This window comes from Pituophis catenifer, unplaced genomic scaffold (genome assembly GCF_029215685.1).
Source record: "Pituophis catenifer annectens isolate HBS135680 unplaced genomic scaffold, rPitCat1.0.hap2 SCAF_2, whole genome shotgun sequence".
NCBI classification, from domain to species: Eukaryota; Metazoa; Chordata; class Lepidosauria; order Squamata; family Colubridae; genus Pituophis; species Pituophis catenifer.
In genome coordinates this window covers 167,445,104-167,470,270 of record NW_027256882.1, presented here as the reverse complement: position 1 = coordinate 167,470,270, position 25,167 = coordinate 167,445,104, and the positions used below count along the sequence as shown (strand labels likewise).

At 39.7% G+C, this 25,167-nt stretch overlaps 1 protein-coding gene across 1 annotated transcript in view; it reads left to right on the top strand.

Moving 5' to 3' along the window:
* Window positions 1-25,167, top strand: part of LRP1 (LDL receptor related protein 1) — a 331,544-nt gene that overhangs the window by 128,599 nt on the left and 177,778 nt on the right. The window contains exons 5-7 of the mRNA XM_070938005.1: window positions 2,650-2,769; window positions 4,969-5,097; window positions 5,724-5,987. Coding sequence (XP_070794106.1) covers window positions 2,650-2,769; window positions 4,969-5,097; window positions 5,724-5,987 — 513 coding nt within the window. The remainder of the gene's footprint in view (window positions 1-2,649; window positions 2,770-4,968; window positions 5,098-5,723; window positions 5,988-25,167) is intronic.

Sequence of the window (25,167 nt, the reverse complement as noted above, 5' to 3'; positions counted from 1 at the left end):
GAACTCAATATACAGTACTTTAGGCACTGCAAATTTGAATAGAGTAACACTCATGCAAGGGATTAAGCTATGTACTTTGCCATCCTGCTATAGTCCTTTTCTTCTTTTGATCTAGGACAGGAAGATGCGCTAGGTATCTCCACTTGTATTCCCTGGAACGTGAACAGAAAACCTCCACATTCATTCATTTATTTATTTATTTATTTATTTATTTATTTATTTATTTATTTATTTATTTATTTATTTATTTTTAAATTTGTATACCGCCCTTCTCCCTGAGGACTCAGGGCGGTGAATAGCCAAATAAAAACATAAACTACAAACATTAAAATACAATTAAAAAGATATATATAAATTTGGCCCCATGATTAAAAACAATAACAAACAATTAAAAAAACATTTAAAAAAGTGTTAGGCCAGCCCGGCTTGCTGGAAAAAAATGGTTTTAAGGGCACGGCGGAAGGCACCGAGGTCTTAGATTCTCCTTATCTCTGGGGGCAGCTGATTCCAGAGGGTAGGTGCCCCCACAGAGAAGGCCCTCCCCCTGGGGGTCACCAGCCTACATTGTTTGGCTGATGGCACCCTGAGGAGGCCCTCTCTGTGGGAGCGCACAGGTTGATGGGAGGCCATCGGTAGCAGCAGGCGGTCTCGAAGATAACTAGGTCCTATGCCATGGAGCGCTTTAAAGGTGATAACCAACACCTTGAAGCGGACTCGGAAGACCACTGGGAGCCAGTGCAGCTCACGTAGGAGAGGTGTTGTATGGGAGCGCCAAGATGACCAAGAACTTTGTCTTTTCTAATCTAATAAATAATTTAATAAATAATAGTACTTGCATTCAAGTAAAAGTTGATAAAAGTGCCCTGGCATCATTCTTGTTCAGGGTGCAGACTCAATTGCAGATTTAGAAGATGGCATGAGATTTTATAGGTAGGGCTATCAGTTAATATCCTTGAGTTAATATCCTGGTGGCTTTCTTAATTTAAAATCTGTTTTAAAAAGTATAATTGTAAGAAATGCAGATAAATCAGTAGTACAAGGATTTACATAAAGACTCCATAGCAAAAAGATAGCATAGTTGCATTCTTTTTGAATAAGAATGATTGAAATGAAGAATGATGTAGCTGAAATGTATGAGCACAAAGTGGCATAGCAATTGAGTCTAAATTACTTTATGTGCTCCATAGAAGCCAGATTTTTCCTGAATTGCACAATCCTGCATTGTACAATCAATATATATGCACAAGTCATACAAGGGCTCTTCCATACAGCTGTGTTACTTGTGCATTCCTCTCGTTCTTGAGTCATCAGAAAAATGTGCTGGCATAATTTGTGGTACCCTGGTGGCTGAACTCTTAATTTGCCTTAGAAATAAGACTTGTGAGTTGCCCTTTTCTTACAGTTTTACTAGAGATAATTCAAGCATGAGAATTTCTTTGGCTTTGCTAGTTAGTTGGTCTTCTGGAAAACTGGTAGACCTGTATCCAGAAGAGTCCAGCTGACAAGCCAGTGGGGTAGGTGATGACTGCAGAGTGATGCCAGACAGAGATACATGATGCATTGAGAATGTTCCCTCCTGTTTCATTCTGGTTGTCTTCCACCTCACTATCCTGTTATCTGGACTTTCTTTGGATAGAGGTTTACTAGTCTTTCAATCACCTGGTTAGGAAAGGGACTCTTATATAACTCTTGTTAATTTCACTCCGTTTCCAAATATTCAAGCTGGATAGCAGTACTGATAGCAAATGTTTGTAATCAGTTGCACCTGGAGATATCCCATGGTGCGCACTACGGGTGTCAAACACGATCGCGTCACGTGATGTATCGTGACATATTGCGACATTTTTTGTCTTTTTGCGGAGCTGGGGTGGGCGTGGCCTATGCGTGACGCATCTGGCCCGCGGGTCGCTGGTTTGACAGGCCTTGTGTGCACAAAATGGTACAAGAAGAGGCAGAATGACATTAATTCCGCCTCCAAAAATTAAAACAAGAGAAAACATGAAGATTAAAAACCCCATGTTAGGAGAAGCAATAGTAAACCTTTAATCCACTTAGATGAGACAGAACCTGCACTCTTTTCCAGTTTAACCAACACCTTTTTTTTAATAAAGAGCTCACAGGTTTATTAGTTTTTTTAAAAAAAGAACATTAAATGAATCTGTTGTTCCTCCAGAAGACCAGCTGTATCAATGTTTATAAGGAACCCATGTAATGCCTGAAGAATGCAGGAGCAAAGTGTAGGTCAGGCATTATAGGAACACACATCTTTGCAGAAACCAGGTGTCCTGTTTCTCTACTAGCTCAAGCCAAATGGCCATGCTGGGTAGTGACCAGCAACCAGAGGGGAGAGGGCATGGCAGCAGGAACCTCAACAATTCATAAATGCTTGGCAAGCATATTCTCTAAAAACAGTAAGACATTTTTGTGTTGCAATTAGCAGGACTTTAACTTGACCCTAAAGAGGTTTTACAGTAGCTGAGGGTAAATCTTGGAGTTTCTTGTAGAACTTTTCTGGTTGTGAATATTAATGCAAAAGAGGAATGGATATATAATACTACCAGTCAAGGAGTTGAATTTGCTGAAAAGCTGCAGTGTTAATTTCCTTCTATATCTCTAACTGATACTACTACTACTTCTCCTCCTTTTTAGAGCTTCTGGCAAACTGTTCAAGTATGGGCTGCCAACACCATTGTGTCCCAACTCTGAGTGGACCAACATGCTATTGTAACAGTTCCTCCCAGGTAGCTGAAGATGGGAAAAGTTGCAAAGGTAAGTGAAAAATGAACAAATAGGCTACATTTACTGGGTTTCCTTAAACTTCATTCATAAACTCTCCTTCCTTCCTTCATGGGTAAGAACAATGATAGATTGGTTGTTGCAGTTTCTAAGATGCTTATTCAGAGATTTTTTCCCCTATCACAACCCATCTTTACAAATGTGAGATGCAATTGACTTCTGTGGAAGAAATAATGGACTAAAGATGTTCCACAAAAAGCAGAGCCGATGACCGTGGCAGAAGGAAGAACCAGCAAGTACACTGCCTCTTCAGTAATTCCTCTCTGGATAAGGAGAGAACTTCAGATTGCCCACAAGTGCTCCATACAGCTGCCACCTGCTCCTTTGGGTTTAGAGCTCTCAAACCATAGTTGACATGGTTTCACATACTTCCTTTTCTAATCACTTTGGGTAATTGCTTGTTAACTGCTTTTCAGCTGTTAGAAATCTTTAGGTTGACAGGTTTTATAGCACCAGGTGAATTTCCTTCAATTCTTAACAAAATTTAACTATATTTAAAGTCTTTTTTTTTTTAAAAAAAAATAAATAGCAAAAGGGTGATCCAAAATTTTTATTTTAGAAAGTTATAAATGTATTAAGAGGACAGATAATTTTGAAATACGATTTTGGAATTAATTATAAATAATCATTTCCATGGGGAAATGCTTTTGTTTTGAATTGTTAAAAAAAACATAACAAAATAAGGCTTTAAAAATAGAGAATTAGACAGAATTAAAGATTACAGTCAGTGGTGGGTTTCAGAATTTTTTACTACCGGTTCTGTGGGTGTGGCTTGATGGATGTGGCATGGCTTGGTGGGTATTGATTGGTGGGCGTGGCAGGAGAAGGATACTGTAAAATCTCCATTCCCTCCCCATTCTGGGGCCAGAGAATAGATGGGGGCGGGGCCAGTCAGAATTTTTACTATCGGTTCTCCGAACTACTCAAAATTTCCACTACCGGTTCTCCAGAATTGGTCAGAACCTGCTGAAACCCACCTCTGATTACAGTTAAAGGAGAAGATCGCTCAAAGTCAACTTGCAAATACAGAATGAAACAAAAATATTTTAATATTGGACACACTGAAGGGTATTTGTGAACATTGGACCCAAAAGTTAATTTTAAGTGTGTCTACCTTTATAGGCTATGTTTAAAAACGTTATGGAAGAAGAACAAGATTAACAAGATTTATCTGACAAGAATAAAACTGATTTGAAAGTGGATTTAAAAATGACAAGATGCAAGAAAGAAAAATGAGAAATAAAATTATCACTTTAAAAGTGATAACGAGCACCTTGAATTGCACACAGAAAGAAATGGGGAACCAGAATATAGCAAGAGCACTAGCACTTACACTTATATACCACTTGATAGTGCTTTACCGTAATCTCTGGGTGGATTACAATGTCAGCATATGGTCCCCATTTTACCTTTCCTCATTTTACCAACCTTAGACAGATGGAACACTGAGTCAATCTTGAGCTGGTCGGAATCGAGCTCTTGGCTATGGGCACAGTCAGTCTGCAATACTGCCTTCTAACCATTGTGCCACCATGGCTCCTACATTATACCGAGATACAACATGGGTGAATGTATGAACACCCAATATAACCCACGCCATTGCATTCTGGAGTAGTTGTAACTTTCAAGGGGCCTTCAAAGGCAGCCCATGTAAAGGGCATTGCAGTAATCCAGCGAGAAGGTGACGAAGGCATGAATAACCATGAGCAAGGCCTCCCAGTCCAAGGAAGGTCACAGTTGACACACAAGACAAATCTGTGCAAACCCCACCCCCACCTGCCACCTGCGCCTTGAGCAGGAACTGTGAGTCCAGGGGGAACCCCAAATTGCACACCAGCTCAGCCAGAGGAACCCATGTATAGTCAAAGATGACAAGTAGCTTGTTGCTGTACGGGAATTGGAGCAAGGTGTGTGTGCCGTCTTGATATTCTGCAGGAAAGGTCGGATATAAATCTAACAGGCAAAGCCTCCTCCTCCTCCTCAGCATTTTTACTTTGAATTTCTCTTCCACTGGGCACTTTTGTTAGTTGGTTTTTTAATGTTTTTTTTTTTTATTCTTCGTGTAAAATGATTTGGCTTGAATGATGAGTAAATTGTAATAAATACAGTAACTAAAATAAGTATTTCTCTTCTGACATTCTTTAATTATCCTTTTTTGCTTAATTCCAACAGACTTTGATGAGTGTTCTATTTACGGTACCTGTAGCCAAACCTGCACTAACCATGATGGCGCCTACACGTGCAGTTGCGTTGAGGGATATCTGCTCCAGCCTGATCACAAATCTTGCAAAGCCAAGAATGGTACATCATTTCTTTTTATTCCTGGTTAAATATTTTGTAGGCCATGGCTGCCACTTTATTTTTTAAGTGCCAAAGCTCCATTTGATAGCTCAATTTCTCACAAATATACGTAAGTCTGGTGAAAACGCAGCTATTGGTTTTTATTGGTTTCTGTAGCAAAAATTACTATACATTTTTTAAAAAATTTTTTCAGAAACTTTGAAAATGTTAATAACATGAAATGCTCTTTACTCCTAAAATTTTGAATTTTACTCCCTTGAATGAAGTTGGCTTGCTAGTAATTTGCTGTTTTTATAAGAAGCGCAAGTTCCCAATTTGTGCTGCTTTTGCATTCTTTTGTGCATTCTTTTTAATTTGTGATAGGAATCACGTCAGCGTGAGAATCTGCTCCTGTGATAGCAGATTTCTTTTTCTGATCTCCTTTGCTTAAAAGTCTCCACGTAGATTTTGTTGGTTTTGTTTACATTACTGAAAAGAACTCATCCTGTATACACATTGTTGGTCTTTGTTACTTTGAGGTTCCCTTCGCAAGCACATTTGGGAAGTTTATCCTCTCTATCTCTTTGAAGAAAGATGTGGCCTTCCCTTTGACCATACTTCTCTATTGGATGTTCTTTTCTTCTCAGAACCAGTAGAACGACCACCCATTCTACTCATTGCCAATTCTCAGAACATCATGGCTACCTACCTGAATGGTGGGCCTGTCTCTAATATCAGCCCAACTAGCACCAAACAAACTACTGCCATGGATTTCAACTACATAGAAGACACAGTCTGCTGGGTCCACGTTGGTGACAGTTCCCCCCAGACGGTTCTCAAATGTGCCAAAATCCCTAACCTCAAAGGGTTTGTTGAAGAATGGACTATCAACATCTCTCTCAACTTGCATCGTAAGTAGCATTTTATTCTATTTCAATATCACCAAATAGAATTACAGTTTGTTCTTATGGAGAGATATCTGATGCTTAAGGTACAAAGGGCTGGTTGACTTTAAAGAAAGAGGTAATATGGTTGACTTTTAAAAATTCTGGGGTTTTTTTGTGTGTGTAATAGTTGTTGATTTATGCCAGTTGTTGTAGATTTTCTGATTTTCTGATTCTAGCATATGGCTGTGGAAGAAAAATATTTTGGATATAGTAACCCCACAGCCTCCTTTACCTGCTCCTGATCTTCCAACAGAAATCCTCCTTCTCACTCTTTCTATTGCTGGACAGATCTGAAGAAGGATCTCTTAGTAAATTCACTCTCTGTCAATCTCCATCTGAGAACAGGGAGCACCACAGAATACTATGGCTCCTATACCATCTGATAGAATTTTATCTCCTTGGTTGGCAAAACTTTTGATGTTTATTTTATTACAACTGAAATGAATCAGAGAAGCAAAAGAGGAAGCATTTGGGAAATATTTGTTCATAGACCTCAAGTTATTTGCATATTTCTGTTTTATAATGAAGAAATCTCCCCTGAAAAGATTGGAAAACAGTCCACAGGGGATGAATATTCTTAATTATAAAGAATTCTTAATCTTTTTAATTTATCAAAATGTGCTGGCCTTTATTTTTAATGTAAAACTCGTACCTGATTAAACTGCAGAGCAATATTTAGGCTGAGGATTAAGAAAATCTAAGTGGAGAACCAAGGAAATAACTGTAGCACGATTGAAATGCCATAATTTTTAGTCTAGAGCTGGGATTAGGGAATTGTAGATCTTCACAGGTCTACCTTGATGAAAATAATTACCAGTTCAACTTCTCAATCATGTCTGAGTAAATTTATTTGTGCTCTCAGTCTCATTCGCTGACTAAAGTATATAATATGGTCTGGGATATAAAAGGACACATTTTTAGATTATTTTTTTGTTAAAAGGTACAAATAAGAGATGGACTAAAGAGAATATCTAGTAGAATTGAAAAGAAATATAAACTGATTTTCAGAGTAAATATACTCTGAATGAGATCTTCCAAAATGTATGTATGAAAAGATCACTCAGTGGCCCAGTATAAAAAAAAGCTGACAAAAAAATTACCAAGTGGTCCCCAACCTTTCTGGCTTGGCGGCCAGCGGTGTTGGCATGAGGGGGGGGGGAGAAGAGGGGATGATTTTGTGCATCTGCAGCTTTCACAAATGCAGCTTTGCACTCGCCCACCACTTCTGCGGCCTAGTTGCAAATGGGCTGTGGCCCGGTACTGGGTAACAGACAAGGGGTTGAAGACCCCTGTTCTATACTATATCTCCAGGGATTGGATGGGGGTTTTGGATTTTTCATTTTCTTCATATTTTTTTTTTAGTTGTATTTATTTTTAGTCATTGGTAATATTTCTTCTTGAAAAGAATGTGCACAGATTTGATGGTCCCTGAATCTGAAGCAACAAGGCCGCCATACCGGTATCTTCTTTGACAATTCTGACATATGTAGACCATAAGTGGATACCAAACTCTGGACTGGTGTATACATACTCTGAATGTGGTATACTTACTTACTAGGTCTGCAATGCCCTGCAATTTAAATCCATTTAAGAATGGGTAAAAATAAAAGTGCTGAGCCACCACAGATGTCTGAAATTTCTTTTTGCAGTTATTGCATTGGGAAGTGAAATTTTTTGGGTCAAGGCAACTTTCTTACACCACATCCAGGAAAATTCATAGCATCCTATAATTTATCATAAAAAAAAGTATTGTTGGATAGAAAAAGAAGCAAGAGGCAGAAGATTAAAATAGGTTCTTAAAGGAATAGATAGAAGCCCAATTCAATGTCTTGGTTTTTTAAATGGAGTTTGACATGTGATACACTGTGTCTTCTTTTGACAATGCATCTTTTTTGTCTGAAGTTCTCAAATACATGAGATTTGGGAGATACTTGGACAGGAATGAGTTCATAAATCCCAGGGGGAAAAGAAGCCAAGTTAGATTTTTGTTTTTTTCATGAACCAAGATCCTGATAGATTGATTGCTCCTTGCGTAGAGACCCTCTCTGATCCATATTTAAAGTGCAATTGCACTCATTGTTTCATTGTCACATTGTGTTAGGAAGTCAGTGGTCTAGAAGAATTGATGGTAAAGTTATTCCTCCTAAATCCATCCACAGAAAAAGTCAAAGATATACCCGCAAAACTGTATACCTATTCTAATGCTGTGGTGTGTATTAGTATCCCATGCCATGTCTGGCATATAATCCACCAATGTTTTACTCTTGTATATTCCATACAAGAAAATTTACCACACTTAGATTAAACTAGTGTATCTTGTCTTCCTCTTAATAGTAGAATAGTTTAGGCATGTGGCCACATTTCAGAAAATTTTGGAAAACTCTGCCTAAGTTGATTTTAAAATAAAAGATATGTACTTTTTCATTGATGAGTTGCATACTCTCTTCCTCCAGTGACATTGTTGTCCCTTTCTGTTTAGTCTTGTCCTCCCCCTTCTCCCGCCAGGAAATTGTGTAATTTCAGAGACATCCCTTGGGTTGCTCAAGTGACATCCATTATTGTTTTTGCTTATTACTGAGCTTAATGCTGAATAACCTTTGGCAAAATAGACTCTCTTTCTCAACTTGGAAGTAGTGATTGAGCAATAAAATCTCAAGCCATTTGGAAATCAGGATGATTCATATAGAATAAGATGTGCAGATTGTGGTTGTGTCTTCTGGGCTCTGATGCTGTAAGGAAATATTGCTAATTATTTATGGCTTGATCTTTTTCATAACAGGCAGGCAAGGAAGGAGCCTTAACAAAAGAGGAATCTCTTCTATTGCCAATAACTATGGCTTAAGTAGATCAGAATTCTGTATGTGCTGCTCTCTTCACCCTGTTCCATTCACTTCTGTAGCTTAGCTTTTTGGGGATAGAAACTGAAGGCCATGTGGATTTCTTTCAATAGTTATATTTCTCCCACTCACTCAATTTCTATGGTGGCTTTCTGTCAGATGAGAGACCACCTGGGAATCTCTTCTTGTAAATGGGATAGATCTTGGGTCCAGCTGAGCAAGATTCATGTTTTAATGCCTGTGGCCTGCAAAAATTTGTCAGTATGCTTGTATTCTAAGAACTCGGTATTGATTTATGTTAACAAAATTTGCCCTTTCCTAGTTCCTGCTTTGAAAATTCTCCTTGGATTTGTTTCTTCAAATGAAACAGACGTGGTTTAAAGTTACCAAACTATTACGTTGGGCTGTGAATATGCCCCTTGGTTCTTTAGATATTGTACCATTTAAGAATTGGTAGCAAGTGTTCAGGTTTAATCTTCAATTTTAGAAGAAATAGGAATAAGATAGAAATATATCCATCTCTTTCCCCCATCCCGCCAACAGCTGTCTCTCCCCATTCTTCTGCCAAGCAAAAATAACCTGAATCCTTTAAATCTGAAAGAAGGGATGGAAATGACATACTTCTACTGTAGCTTCTTAAGCTGGTTAGTCACAAAATATTGAAAAAGGTCATTGAATGATAATAATAAGTTGCAGATGACCAGGATAAATACAAATATGTCCTTGAGACAATTAACATTTCCCCTGTGTGTGGTATCAACAGGATATCGGTTGTGCTGAGCTGTTGCCTAGCATCTTGATATATTGAAAGGGTAGGTTGAGTGTTTAAGAGAACAGTTATAAGCATGCTTCCTGATCGAGGAATTACTAGTTATTTTCTTATTTATTTGGAATAGCCTTATCCTCTCCCCCCCACCCCCAAAGCTGCTAACTGATGTTAAAGTGGAACAAAGCATTTGGGTGGGGAAAACATGTACAGGTCTTCCCAAAATTTCATCTATTTCTACACTCTGTTCCTGAACGGATAGGTCATAACAGAATCCTAAACAGGAAGGTTGCAATAGCATTAGATGTGAGTCTTTGCAATTCATTTGTGACGTTATAGTAGGAAATGCAGTTGGAAGAACATGTAAATGCTAAGCTTTTTTGTGTATGTTTTAAAGAATAATATATGATGTTCCACGTTTATCTCTACATGAGTGGTATCGAGCTCCATGTTCATGATCTTTATTCCTTCAAGTAATGGTTCAAATGTTCTTTTGTTCTTGAGAAAAGGACAAAGACAAAATGGCAACATCTGGATGAGAGGGAGAATATTAACAAAGAAAGAGGAAGAAATACAGAATTTTAAAAATACTATCTGATCACTTTTTGATTCATGTTTGGAAGCTGTTTGTCCCAACAATTGGTGTTTCAGTTAGCTATGATAGAGAGAATGAAGTAGGATAGGTGAGGTCCTGATCAAAAGCCATCAAGCCATCATGTGTCATCATTTCGTTGTAGAATCTGGCTTTTTGTTACAATATTTCACTTGAACAGGTCATATTCCATCTATAACTAGGGTGTCCAACCTTGGCAATTTTAAGATTTGTGGACTTCAACTCACAGAATTCTAAGTGATAAAAGCAGTGCTGCCACTTAAATATCAGAGAAAAGTGCCGCAGCCAGAAATCAAAGTAAGAAATTGAAACAACGTTTTTATCTAGATGTATATGTTGAATCTTCCTTTTTGATTGGAAAAGCAAATTCTGTTAATACAGAGTTTTGAGAAATAGGTTCAGAAAATAGCATTGCTATGTTACAGATACATCACTATGCTTAGAAAAGCTGTGAGGACTATTCAGGCCTTGGCAAATCAATCACCCTTTATTTTTGGCCTGGACGGCCTCCTGCAACACTCTGCTGGCCAAAACAGGTCCCATCTCTCTCCACCCCACGCCTATGGCCAGCCTACGGAGAACTACAACGCTGATCCAGCCCTCAAAGAAATCCAATTTGACACCCCTACCCTAAACTATCCCATTTAGCAAAACTTGGTGTGTGTGTGTGTGTGTGTGTGTGTGTGTGTGTGTGTGTGTGCAGTAATCCAAGATTACTGCAAGCAGGTACGGTTTTTATCACAACATTGCGTTCTCGTCTTACAGATTTTGACATCCTGTTCGTGGATGCTGCTCAGCAATACTAGGGGTGACAGTGAGCTAGTTTATAGGCATTGCTAAATCTGCACTGATTTTTTTAAAAAAGGAAAATACAGAAAATCACAATTTTCCAACTGGTAAATGGTAAATGCTTTGGTCTAAGTAAATTTGGCTAATGTAACTACCAGGCATTATGTTAACATTTTGTCTTATTTTAGTTCCATATTATTACCCAACCCATGAGTGCTTCCAGAAATTTGTCCACTCATTGTTTGTAGTATTGAAAAACTTCCTCTTATAGATTTATAGCTTGACTTCTCCATTTGTAAAATTCAAATCCTGCCTATGAAAATACTTTGGGTCTCCTGCTTAAATCGATAGGGTGGATTGTGACTCAGATATAGTGGCTGATCCTATTCTGAACTATTCAAAAGTGTTTGTGTTTTTTTTAAAAATCTGGAATATCATTGACAGTGGCTGATCCAAAGTCACCTGGTGATAATAAGCTGTGTGGCTGAGAGAGCTTCCACCTGGTGACTCTGGTTCTAACCTCACACTCTAAATTCTAAATTCTATTTCCCCAAAGGTGGCAAGAAAGGACTTCTTAAATATCATTTGGTGAATGGCAGATAGTGTTCCCTATCCTTGCAGTTGATAAGCAATGTTGTATAGCTTCTAACCTTTTTGCTGATTTGGCTGTGGAGAAATGTATGCTTTCTGGACGTTAATACTAAGGTTGCTTTGAGACAAGTTAGTTTTAAATAGTAGTCTGGGAATTACAGCCTTTTAATTATGGCTGGATTTTGTAAATATTGTCAACCTTTCTCATACCACCTCCAGCTTCCTTCCTGCATTCAAATCATAGATGTATCCAATGTCAGACAACCTGCTGATCAGAACTAGTGTATGGCTTATGACTTAAGATGTACCTTGCCTCTCCCAGGGCAATGAGATCTTTGGAAGCCATAGAGCAGTGTTGGCTAATCTTTTTGCCATTGCATGCCAGGAGCAGGGGCGGGGGGGGGGTTCGCGCATGCGTGTGCCCACACCCATAATTCTATGCGCCCTGCGCATGCGACCCTCCCCCCACTCCCCTTCTCCTGGCACACGATGGCCTGGTAGGCCCGTTTTTCTCTCTCACCTGGCTCCAGTGCCTCTGTAGGAGTCTGGGGAGGGCGAAAATGGCCTTCCCCTCCGCGGAGGCCCTCCAGAGGCCAGAAACAGCTCGTTTGCCAACTTCCAGTATGATATGGTTCTGATATGGCTGCATGTGCCATAGGTTCGCCATCACGGCCATAGGGCTTTCATGCTAGAAATAATCCATTATATGCAATGATTTCTTTGTAGTATCTTAACCTAGGTGCTTGTTTGAGATTCTCCTCATTGTCTGGAGAATTAGCTTTTATGACAGTCCATTGCTACTAATATTTGTTTATTTATTAAAACTGGGTAGAGTAAGCAGTTACTATGCTATTGGAAAGCAGCCAGATCTCACTGGAATAATTTTGTATACTAACTAGACAGTTGGTTACACAGAATGTTTCCTAAAAATAAAAAAAAATATTCCCAAGGCAGGAAGATATAATTTGGCTGTAGTCTTCCTTTATTTTACCCCATTATTTGGGAATGAGGAAAGTTGCTTTCTTGTGGCTGTTCTGCTACTTTACTCATACCACATTTTTTTTTTTAAAAAAAAGTGAATATTTTGGTGGAATTAACAATAATAGCACCAATTATTTCTTTAATCCCATTTTTTAAAATAAGGCTTGCTTGATACATATATGTAACATCTGTGAATTATGAGATGTGCCTGGTGGGCATTTGGGAGAAATCCACATTTTTCAAAATTAAATCTATGCTGGTAGGCAGCAATTCTTCAGGGTTTTGAAAGATCTCCTTAAATGTTTTAGGGAACTGATGTTCTTCGATTTATGCTCTTCGGCTGAGCTATCCATCCATTCCTATACCTTGCTCTTTGATGGAAGAATTTTATAATAAATTTTCAAAATTACTTGCTATTTCTGAACTATTGAAAAGTGTTTGTGTTTTTTAAAAAAATCTGCAATATCATTGGCAGAGACCTTCCAAGTTCCCGATTAAAATGGAAGACTACTCTTGCCAGCAGAAAGTTAAAGATCCCTGGCTCAGGGCTGAATAGTCCATACAGTAAAACCTTGTTTGTTTTCCAGTTGTACCCAAGTGGTTTATTTTCATGGTTTGCATCTATATACATAAAGTGCTTTAACATATTTTTTTTCCTTCTGGGAATCCTGAGCTTGGTTCTTAATGCATGAAACATATTTTCATTAAAAGGCACAGACAATTAAAAGGCATAGAGAATTGCTAAATGGTGCTCAGTTTTCCTTCTTGGCCTCTCATATTCTAGCATTTCGTAACATTTGCTTTTGTCTGTTGCTGCTGTTTTATGGATAACTTTCTTTTTCACTAGTTATTTGGAACCATTCTATCTTACCTTTGGATTTATTTCAGGAATGTACAGTAGATATTTGGTCCATATGCTACTCCTCTCTTCTTTTTGTCTTTCTGGATCAGGATTGCTGGACTTGCTGAGTGCTTTTGCTTTATTTGTGGAGAATGGATTTTAAAATGATTTATATTTACTTTCCTAGTCCCAAGGTCAGGTTGGCAGTCTGGCTTTCTCTAAGTAGAGGTGGGATGGTAGAGTTTCTGAGGCAGAGCAGAGGGTAATGAGAGGAATAAACGTCTTCGACCCATCCTCAATCATAGATTGAGAGAATGTGGTAGACAGAATATATCATCATTTAGCCAAGAATTTTATAGAGCATCCCCATGGATTATGAATGTTTTAATTTAGATTCATGAGAAAGGAGTTGAACTTGATTTCCAATTTTGTATTTCAGTGGCTGGGTAAACATCCCCAAATATCACAACATTTCTTCCTAAAACATTGCATCTGCCCTTATACTCTAAGGAAAGAACTCTAAGGAAATAAATAGTAAAAGGGATATTACCCGTGGTTATTTGGGGGCTTAGTTTGTTTTCTTTACTGATCTTTCATTTCCCTAGATCAGACAGGAAAGCTCACTCCAACCCCCCCCCTTCCCCTTTGTCCAATATATGGATTGAACTAGTTTCATTTCCATGTCTGGTTCAATTTACCAGAAGCTGCTGGTGATTCCCCACTTGAGGGAGGAGAGAAGAGGATACCAGGTGTCATTGATTGTTTCGGAATGTGGAATGATTTCTCTGCAGTGACCAAAAAAGTTGAAATTCGTGAGACCAAAAAAATGTTGTTTTTCAGCTTTCCTTTGGATGAAGTAGCAAAGCAAAGCAAAAAAAAATAAAATAAATCTTTATATGGTAGCATTAACATAGCCTCTCCTAAATGGATGCCTTCCAGTGCTAATTAGGGATTTGATGAGTCCCAAACCATATTTGAATAAAAAATCATCAAAGCTTTAGCATTATATTACCTTAAACACATAATTTTCAGACTGAACATATCATTTCATGTTTTATGGAAATAGGTTAAAATCCAGGGACCTACACAGTGGCTTGCTAACACCATTGCAATTCTGGTCTGCTAGAGATGCTAGAAACTACCTTCGAAACTCTGGTTCTGTTGCTTCTTGTGACTGTTGGATTTTGCTCCCTATCAGCTGCTTCTTTTCTTGGGTAGTAAATGCATCATTGTTCGATATCAATTGAACCAGCCAGGACATCTCCATTTGCTTAAGGAGAGAAACGGATTTCTCCAAATGATACATATGGAGTATAGGCTTCAGCTGACTAGGAGTCAGTAAATCTCCTTGGAAACAGAGGCCTTGAGATTCTAACAGAGAATTATTACCTCCTCAAACTGTATTTCACAATTCTTGGGGTAAAGTCATGCCAAAAATTGATACAAAATCAATATGGATATAAATTTGTAAATATGATTTTCCTACATATAGCTAAAGGTAAAGATTCCCCCGCACATGCGTGCTAGTCGTTCCTGACTCTAGGGGGCAGTGCTTATCACCGTTTTGAAGTGGAAGAGCCAGCACTGTCTGAAGACGTCTCCGTGGTCATATGGCCAGCATGATTCAACGCCGAAGGTACACGGAGCGCTGTTACCTTCCCACCAAACTCGTCCCTATTTTTCTACTTGCATTTTTTACGTGCTTTTGAACTGCTAGGTTGGCAGAAGCTAAGACAAGTAATGGACGCTCACCCTGTTACACCGCGCTAGGGATTCGAACTGCTGAACTGCCGAACTTCTGATCAACAAGCTCGGCGTCTTAGCCACTGAACCACTGTGTCCCTAGATACATATACCCTACATATAGACCTTGCTTAATAATCTGTTGCTTAGCGACCGTTCGAAGTTACAAAGCTATTTAGGATCTGGTTCTGGAGTATCGATAGTCACATACCCTATGATCACATGATTGTGTTTTGGGCACCTGACAACTGCCTTGCATTTGCAACCTCTCACAGCAGAGGTACTGAACAACAGCAGCACAGTGGTGCATCATATGCCTGCTTCTCAACTCAATCAGAATAGAGCTGAAAAGGATCTTGGAGGTCTTCTAGTCCAGCCCCCTACTTAAGCAGGAGACCCTATACCAGGGGTATCAAACTGGTGGCCCGCAGGCCAGATGGATCACGAATAGGCCATGCCCACCCGGCTCTGCAAATGGGGGAAAAACATCGTGATACATCACGTGACACTATAGAATTTGACACCTATGCCCTATACCCCTGATGGCGAACCTATGGCACGCATGCCACAGGTGGCACACGTAACCATATCAGTGGGCACGCCAGCTCAGCTTTGGTGCGCATGATTTTCAGGAAGTGACTTTTTTGCTGCCCCCCGCCTCCAGAGACTCCTAGAGAGGCAAAAAACGTTACTTCCTGTCCTACCGGGAGTTGGAAAATAGGTCATTTCAGGCCTCTGGAGGGCCTCTGGGGGAGTGGGGAAGGCGGTTTTCACCCTCCCCAGATGCATAGAGAGGATCTGGAGCCAGGTGAGATAGAAAAACAGGCCTACTGGGCCATTGCGAACCTCCCCCACTCCCCACCCCTCGTAGCACGCGATGGCAAAAAGGTTAGCCATCACTGCCCTATACCATTTCAGATAAGTGACTGTCATCTTAAAAACAACAATCAGTGATGAAGTACCGACAACTTCTGAAGGCAAGCTGTTTTACTGTTAGGAAGTTATCCTAACTGTTATCCTCACTGTTAGGAAGTTTCTCCTTAATTCATACTCTGGTTTCTCTTCAGATCGTATAAATCTCCTTAATTCCAGGTTACTTCTCACTTTGATTAGCTTCCATCCATTGTTTCTTGTCCTGCCCTCTGGTGCTTTGGAATATAAGTTGACCTCCTTCTCTTTGTGGCGATCCCTCAAATACTAGAATCCTGCTATCATGTCCCCCCTAGTCCTTTTTTTTCCTCTAGACTAGCCAAACCCAAATCCTGCAACTGTTTTTCATATGTTTTAGTCTCCAGGCCTTTAATCATCTTAGTTGCTTTTCTTTGCATTTTTTCTAAAGTCTCAACATCTTTTTTTGTAATGTGGTGATCAAAAATGGATACAGTATTCCGGGTGTGGCTTTACTAAGGCTTTATAAAGCGGTGCTAATACTTCACGTGATTTTGATTCTATGCCTCTGTTTATAGCAAAAAAATACAAATGCATTTTTATTAAGTTGCACAGAATGAGAAGGTGGAAGCGCACTGGGTATATAGACCACAATATATCATCCTGGGACTTCTGTGAAAGTAATCTGAAGTATCAGATAGGTTGCCCTGCTAGCTCCATATTGTGAACATGTTCTTGCAGATAGGATCATGAGAACAAAAAGTTTCACTTCCTAAACTCACAGAAGACATGAAAGACTAACTCGGTTTTATTCATATTTTCTTTCAGAGGGAGCAAGGTGTGTACCATATGCCTAATAATGACATACATTAATATCATAATTTTGGGGGGAAATCCTGTCCTAAAATTATTATAATTAAGATGGAAACACCTTAGCTGGAGAAGAATTGGTGAAAAAAACAACCCTTCTTTCTTTCATAATCATAAGTTTAGCAATATGGTTATATTTTATCTTGTTTATTTTTTACACATTGGCAAGATGCACTGCTCATTCATTGAGCCCAATCCCCCTAATCTATGGTAAATGCAGAAAATGCAGTTTCTGCATTTACCATGTGGTCCCTATTGGTTTGTCCCATAAATATGGCTATCAGAAAACTGGCTTCTTTCTCTCTCTCCTTTTTTTTAAAAAATAACCTCGATTTAGCCACAATGCCATTATCCCAGGGACACTGTGATTAGTCTTACAGATAGTTTAGTTCAATAAATCACTTTCCATCCATAGTTTATACAGGTAGTTTGTTTCACTAAACCACAATTATTATTTTACACGTTTCTTAGGTGGCTTATTTCGCTACATCACTTTACTGATAGTATAATCACAGTCACTCAATATACATTGAGTAAAGTTATGATATTGTTTCTGCATTTACATAATTGGTTAAATGAGACGTCGTAGATGACCAGCAATATGGAAGGCGGGGAAGGATCATGGGTCAAATTGCAGCAACAATTTGCTTCAATTTCCGTCAGCCCTTTAAAAAAAAAAACCCAATGTAATCTAGCCTTCACCTGAAAACTATTTACCTTCCATTCTTTCTCCACTGAGTCAAGACAGGATAAGAATCCTAGCTGACCCCTGGCTGAAGCTGCTTGTCAGCCTCTGGCTAAGAGTCGAGACCTTTTGCACCGAGCAAAAGCCATTGTAGAGATAAGCCTGGAGAGGAGCCATCAGAATGGTTTCAGGGTGAGGTGGGGGAGATGCAACTGTTAGAAATCTTTCTGTTATTCAGAAGAGTTTAGTGAGGAGGTTTATCTGGCTGGTCTTCCTGATTTTTTTGGGGGGTGGGTGGGTGGGTTATAACATCTCAGTCATTACAGCACAGAACTTGTAGAAATTGAACATCAACCAGGCTTTATTCACAGGCTCATCAAACTTTTCATACAAACTCTCCAAAATTTTGTGAATGGCTTTGAGATAGTCCAGGGCATTGTCCTTTGTGTCCACTCTGGAATCTTGTAGAGAGCTTTGAAGTTGCAGAACACAAAGCTGGTAAGCTTTGTATGTCTGTACATGGACCGTTTATAGAATACCACATTCTCTTCTATATTTACCTCTTTTGTTCAGGCAGGCTTGGCTGGTCCAGTTCTGAATCATGATAGCTGCTAAATCCTGTTTACAGATCTCAGGGGCGGCTTCTTTAACCCCCGTCCATATTCTGCTATCCCATTTGAAGTCTGGCATGCGTTTAATCAAAATTAAAGCCTAGCTTAGAATTTACCTATAATAATTAGACGTAACACAATACCTAACAGAGTTTAAATATAATAGAAAACTGCTGTTAATTAAAAAGGAAGCAAAAGCAATGGTTCTCAGGGAGGAAAAGAGATGCCTCAGGACAAATTGCATTTTGGTATATAAACTATAATGTTCTCTTGTGTCTGAGTGCAGTCATGTTCACATGAGTATGTGTTACAGGTAACCCTGACTTAACCATTTGTTTAGTGGTCATTCAGAGTTACAACAGCACTGAAAAAAGTGACTTATGACCGTTTTTCATACTTAAACCATTGTAGCATCCCCATGGTTACATGATCAAAATTCAGATGCTTGGCAATTGACTCATATTTATGAAGGTTGCAGTGTCCTGGGGTTACGTGAACACAATTTGTGACTCCCTGGCAAGTAAGGTCAATGGGGAAGCAGCCATTGACCATATTACTAACCATATTACTAATCTAATAACTAATATGGTTGTTAAGTGAAGCTGCTTCTCCCATTAACAACCATATTACTAACCTAACAACTGAGGGGCCGTGGTGGCTCACATGGTAAGACTCTGAGCCTGCGCTCCGCTGAGATCGGCAGCTCGATTCCCGTGAGGGAATAAATCGTGTAGGGACAGGAAAGGAGCCTCACCCGATTACCTACTGGCATTCAAGCGTCCTGCGGGTAAAGATAACACCGCCCAAAAAAGTTCCTTTCACAGAGGCAGCCAGCCACTTCGGTGTTCCCTGGCTAATATGTGCCATATGCTAAAAAAAAATAGAAATTAAATTAAAAAACCACCCTAACAACTCCAATGATTCATGTTGCTGTGGCATGAAAGGTCATGAAAACTCACTTAGCTGTCTTATTAGTAATGTTGGGCTCACTTATAGTTGTAAGTCTAGAAGTACTTGTAACCAACTAACGAAATTGTTTGTAAATTTCTGGTAAATACCATCTTGAAAAACAAGTTTTCCCGAATATAAAGAAAAATTATCTCTCTCCTTATTTTTCCCCAAATGAAATGGAAATCTTCTATTGAATGTATTGATTGATTGCAAGGCAGCCATGTTCAGCAAGTATAAACAGTGCTAACAAAAAACAAAAGCAGTGAAGTGTTTATTCTGAACGATTGTTACATATTCAAGATGCGATCAGAAACTGGAATGATTTCCCATTGATAAACCTGCATCATAAAGCTGGTATTACTCTCATATTTGCATGAAACAGCTGCTTGGCGTAGAGTAGTTTAATTGGCTTTGTATCTTGAATCTTTAGCAGAATTCAGATGGTATTTTTAAGAATATTTCAGGGCTGTCTAATTTCTTCAGTGTGAAGGAACTTGGTATAAATCACCAAAATATCTATTAAGTATACTAAGGACACAAAACTGTTTTTAAAGAGTGCCAATTCATCAAAGCACATGTTGTGAAATCATTGAAGCAGCATGATAAATACCTTCCACTGCTTGGAATTAATGTGGAGTCAATCCTTAACGCTGGCCTCCTAAAAGGAAGAACATTTTATCTCTTCTTTTATTTAAAATCCTAGCCTGTCCTATTTGGGAGGCTGGTTTGGCATATGAGAGCCAGTATGGTGTCATTAAAGCATCAGGCCAGAAACTAGGATACCGTGAGTTCTAGTTCTGCCTTATCCTCAAAGCCAGCTGGATGACCTTGGGTTAGCCCTAAGGAAGAGGAAAGGAGGAAGAAAAGGCAAATCATCTATAACAGGGGTGTCAAACTTGCACCCCGTGGGCCAGATGCGTCACACACTGGCCACCCCCACCCCCGTTTTAGCGAAGGGGGAAAAAAAGACACGATATGTCACGTGACAACGTGAGTTTGAGACCCCTGACATATAAAATATTGCCAAGAAAACCGCAGGGACTTGTCCAGGCAGTCATCAGGAGTCCAGTCTTCCTTCCTCAAAAGAAAAAAAAAAATCTAAAACCAGGGGGAAGAAAACCCCAACAACAAACAGAAGAACACCAACCCCCCCCCAAGACCTAAGCACATAAAAAAAAATATTGAAAGCCACTAAATTTTTGACAGTATATATTTGCTGTCCAACAGCTGCTGTAGCTCATCTCATCAATAGCTACCAGCCAAACCTTACTCAGTGTCATATGTGTAAAAACCAATGTTTTGAATGAGAAGGTAAGAGTGACTGGAATAAAAAGGCTCCCCTTTCATGAGTCAGGAAGTGGATGGGTTTGTGCTTGGTTACTCAAATATTTGCCTGGAGGAGATTCTGTACGTGGGTCTTGCTCCATGCTCTTGAGTTCAGCCGATCAGCATCTTTTGAGGTCAGGAAAAGATGACTTGATCCAAAACATATGGTCCGGATGATTCGCTTGAGCGATCTGGTTTGTTTTATTATGCCTTTTCATTGCAAACTTCGCAAAAGGAGAGATAGCATTCAGAAAGAGGGGCTGCTAGACTAGTTTCCTTCGCATGTCCCGTTTTCCAAGGACCAGAATCAAGGAAATGTGTTCTCTTTTTTTGTAGCAAAAAACTTCCATATATTCTAAGATGGGACTGTAACATGTGAACAAACGGGAATATGTGTCTCTGCCCCCCCCCCCCCACTCTTTCTCCTGCATATTTGGTTCTGTGCTGTTTCTTTGTAACATTGTGGGTTTTGCAGCCCATGTTTCCAGCTGTGGGTGTTGGAATGCGGTCTGCTACTCCATCTGAGACAGTTTTCCAAGGTTTCTGGGAAATGTCTGCTGAAAATGATCTCCCACCGTCCCATTCCCCTTGTTTCCCTGCTTTTTTTTTTTTTTGGCATCAGAAGGAAAGCCAGTGGAGTCCAAAGAAAAATGAGCAAGATTTTCTTTTTATTTTGTTTGCGCTTCCAAGTCCTAAAAGCAAACAATCTTAGCCCCATTAAAATGTCTTCCCAAACAGTAAGGCTAGTGGTATTTTTCCAAATAAATATGTCTGAAGGACTCAAATTCACTCACAACTAGCCACCTCTGGTACCAATAAATGGAAAACTCTCTGATTCAAAACATGTGGTATGTGTGTGTGTGCGTGCGTGCATGCATGCCGGTATGTGTCAAAGAATGAATTGAGAAATTTAAACACAGTTTTCCCTTTTGCCCTGAAAATGTTTCCTTTTCCCTCTAGGCTGCATTATGTTGTCAGCTAAGAAAGGGGCTCTGACTTTAATTAACTTGGCAACAAAATAAGAGCAATTGGCAATTTGATCTGCTGTTTACACCCTTTTAACCCTTATTATATCTGGGACAAATGTTTTGAATGATTCCTACCACTATCGTCAAGAGTGTCCTAAAGAGGTAGAGGGAGAGAGAAATAGGGTCAACATATATGCTCTATGAATAATTATATTAATTTAATCATTTCATCTTCCCAGGAATCCTGGGACTATAATTCTGTGAGGAGACTAGGGTTTATAAAAGGTATTTCTGTTAAAACTTCCAGAATTCTTTTGATAAGCCTTGAAAACTAAGCTGGGCTATAAAAGTGATTAAAAATTGTACCCTCTCTTTTGTGATGCAAAAAGACTCTGAAGCATATTGGAAACCTGTTCGAAAGCCGCAGGTCCATTTTATAGCTGGAAGATTATTCAAGATCACAGCTATGCATGTGAAGTCTTGCATATTAATGGTGTGATTAACATAATTCTGCATATATAATATCTTGCATATGTCATAAATTTCATACGTAAGTATCAAATATTCGTCTGTCCATGGGCTCTCATATATAGGTTTGAGTGATGGGTGTGGGCCTTCAAGAATTAATGACTTTAAAAAAACTGTATATGCACCACTATGCATATACGATACGCGCACGGACATTTGCATATATTCATATATCTGCAGGTTTGGGTAGGTTGTTGGCTAGTTTTCATTTTTATAACTGTGTATTGCTCAATTTTCTTTTCTTTTCTTGTCCTCTATTAATAAACCATTAAATAAAAACCCCAAACAATGCATTATACATGCATATGCTGTGGATGCATGCTTATGCCCGCTCTTTGTGTGCGTGAATGTCTTTCTGACTGTGACAAAGCCTTTCCCTCCACCCTCCACACACACACACACACACACACACACACACACACACACACACACACGCGCGCGCTTAACTAAAACATTCCTTCCACAGCATTATTCTGTTGCTGAATTCTTTGTGGCGTGCATCTCAAGGAAAGCATGTTTTTTTCCTCAAGGGAGGAAAGAGGAGGTGCTGTGTTGTTTCTTCATTCCCAAAATGTGCGGCACGGGCTGTGTTTCTGCAAAGGCAATTGCAGGCCTGGCTCCTTGGCAAGGAGCCAGCTGTCAACTGTGTTTTTATCATGCAAAGAGGTGCGGGTGGAGGAGGGAGCATAGTGAAAATGCTTGGGGTTACATCACTTGGGGGGCAGCATATGACAGTCCCCAAATCCCAGGATTCTAGGAAAATGGAAACCTCACAGCCCACAATAGATTCATGCAAGACTGTTATAATAACAGAGAGAGTTCACTGGGTTAGCTTGTATGGTTGCATACATCAGCTCTTGTGCTTTCCCCTCCTTGGCACCCACCCTTTCTGAATTTAATTTTCTGTCAATGGATCTTTCCAGCGGCTAAACAGCCCCTAAGGATGGTCCTTCCCTGTTTCATTTGACTGCTACAGACAGAGGCAAACGGGAATCTCTTTCTGGGCATGAGTCAAGCCTTTTCCCTTCCCTTCCCTTCCCTTCCCTGAAATATGGAAATAATGAATTCCTCTAGCAAATGAGTTCATTTCACGCGTTTCACGTACGCTGCCTAAAACACATTTTCTTGTTAAATAGACATCGGGTTAGTTTTCTCACAACTGAAAACATTTTAAAGCAGAAAATGGTAGCCAGATTCAAATTTTTCCACGGCTTTTTTTTTTAAATAAAAAAATCCCGTAAATAAAAAAATCCCGTAAAATCAAATTAGGCAATCTTCAATTTTTGGACTGCAGTGACATTCACATTGACTGTTCTAGCAAACTGGCCTTACTCCTAATCCCAATTTTCTTTCCCTCAGTAAATCCAACCTTAGCTAAAGTCATTTAATTTTTAAGGAACTTGGTAATAGTACCGTGTTTCCCCAAAAATAAGACCTGTCATATTTTTTTGAACCCTGAAACAAGCACTTGGCCTTATTGCCATGTGCTTAAAAGCCCGATTGGGCTTATTATCAGGGAATGTCTTATTTTGGGGGAAACAGGGGTAACGACTGAAGTCTTTGGCTCTTTTGTTTTGTGGAGTGAAGCAGATTCTCCTAATTCTGTGCTATGTCCCTATCATTTGCTGCTTTGTTTCAAAGCCATGGTTTTTGGACCCTAATTTGGGGAGAAGTTGAATTACTGTTATGTTTGGACCCAAAAAATGTGAGAGGATTGAAAAAATGGATATACATCTCGTCTTGATGTCACCCATTCTTTCATTTTATCTAGGTAACCCCTTTGGAGGGGGAGTTAGACTAGTTAGGAGAGTGTTAGTCCACAGCGGCAAAAAAAAATCAGAAATTATTTGGTTGCTCTTGTTTTGGCTAACCTATTTTACTCAATGGCAAAAGCTTTCATGATCAACCATGGCTCACAAATGTTTATGTCTAAAATAGAATTTGTTAGTGAGGAAACGTTTTAGAGGTTTTTTTTTTCTCTCTCTCTGAAAAAACACTTGCTGAATCAGAAAAAGGTCTGTGTTGCCCACCATCTTGCTTTCCACACTGGTTAGCCAGAGCCTGAAGGAAATTGTGTACCTAGTTGTTGAACCAAACGATTGATAAACATACTGATAGAAGGGAATATGTGTAGCTCAGGGTTGAATTCTGGAGTCCTTGGTAGTCCTCTGAGCTTTGTTGCTTTCTTGCAGACATTTCATTACCAAACTAGGTAACATCATCAATGCTAGGTATACATGCTACCTCTGTATATGGAGGCTTCATGCCTCTTTCATAGTTAAAAAACAACGGTAGATCTCCATGCGCTTATCTAAGTCCCAGCCCTCTAAGCTACAGATAGTTTTCAAGTAATGACAATTTGTTCAGCGACCATTCGAAGTTGCAGTGGCACTAAGTAATGGGACTTATACCCAGTCTCAAAGTTATGCCGCAGTAGTATCCCTGCAGTCACATGATCAAAATTTGGGCACTTGGAAGCCCACCTGAGTTTATAACTGCAGAGGCACTTCAACTCTTCCCCCGTCTACCCACCCCCATCTCTACTCTTCTGCCTCTGCACTCTGCAACCGCTGCTGCTTCAACTGACCATTGCCATCTTCTTGCTTCTTGATTTGTGACGGCGCGGTGATTAGAATGCAGGATTGCAAGTTAACTCTGCCCACTGCCAGGAGTTCGATCCTGTCTGGTTCAAGGTTGACTCAGCCTTCCATCCTTCCGAGGTCAATAAAAGGAGGAGCCAGATTGTTGGGGCCCATATGCTGACTCTGTAAACCACTTAGAGAGGACTGTAAAGCACTATGAAGCGGTGTATAAGTCTAACTGCTCTTGCTGTTGCTGCTGACCAAGTATACATGGCCTGGCCCTTTGCAAATTCAGGTATGCCTCATCAATAGCAGGAGCAAGAAGGGGATGAATGTCAGCTGGGGTGGCAGGATGGCAGGGGCTTCGGAGTGCAGGGTGGCAAAGGCAGTTGGGGCTTCATGCTGCAGTGCTGGGTGGGCTGCACTGTAATAGCTGGGATTTTTTTTAGCATCATGGTACTGCATTGGGGCTTCCCAGTGCAACTGCAGCTTCATGCTATGCAGGACCTTCTTGCAGCTCCAACCTATGGTGCACCAAGAAGTCCTAAGCCATAGCACAGGAAGATGTCTCAGA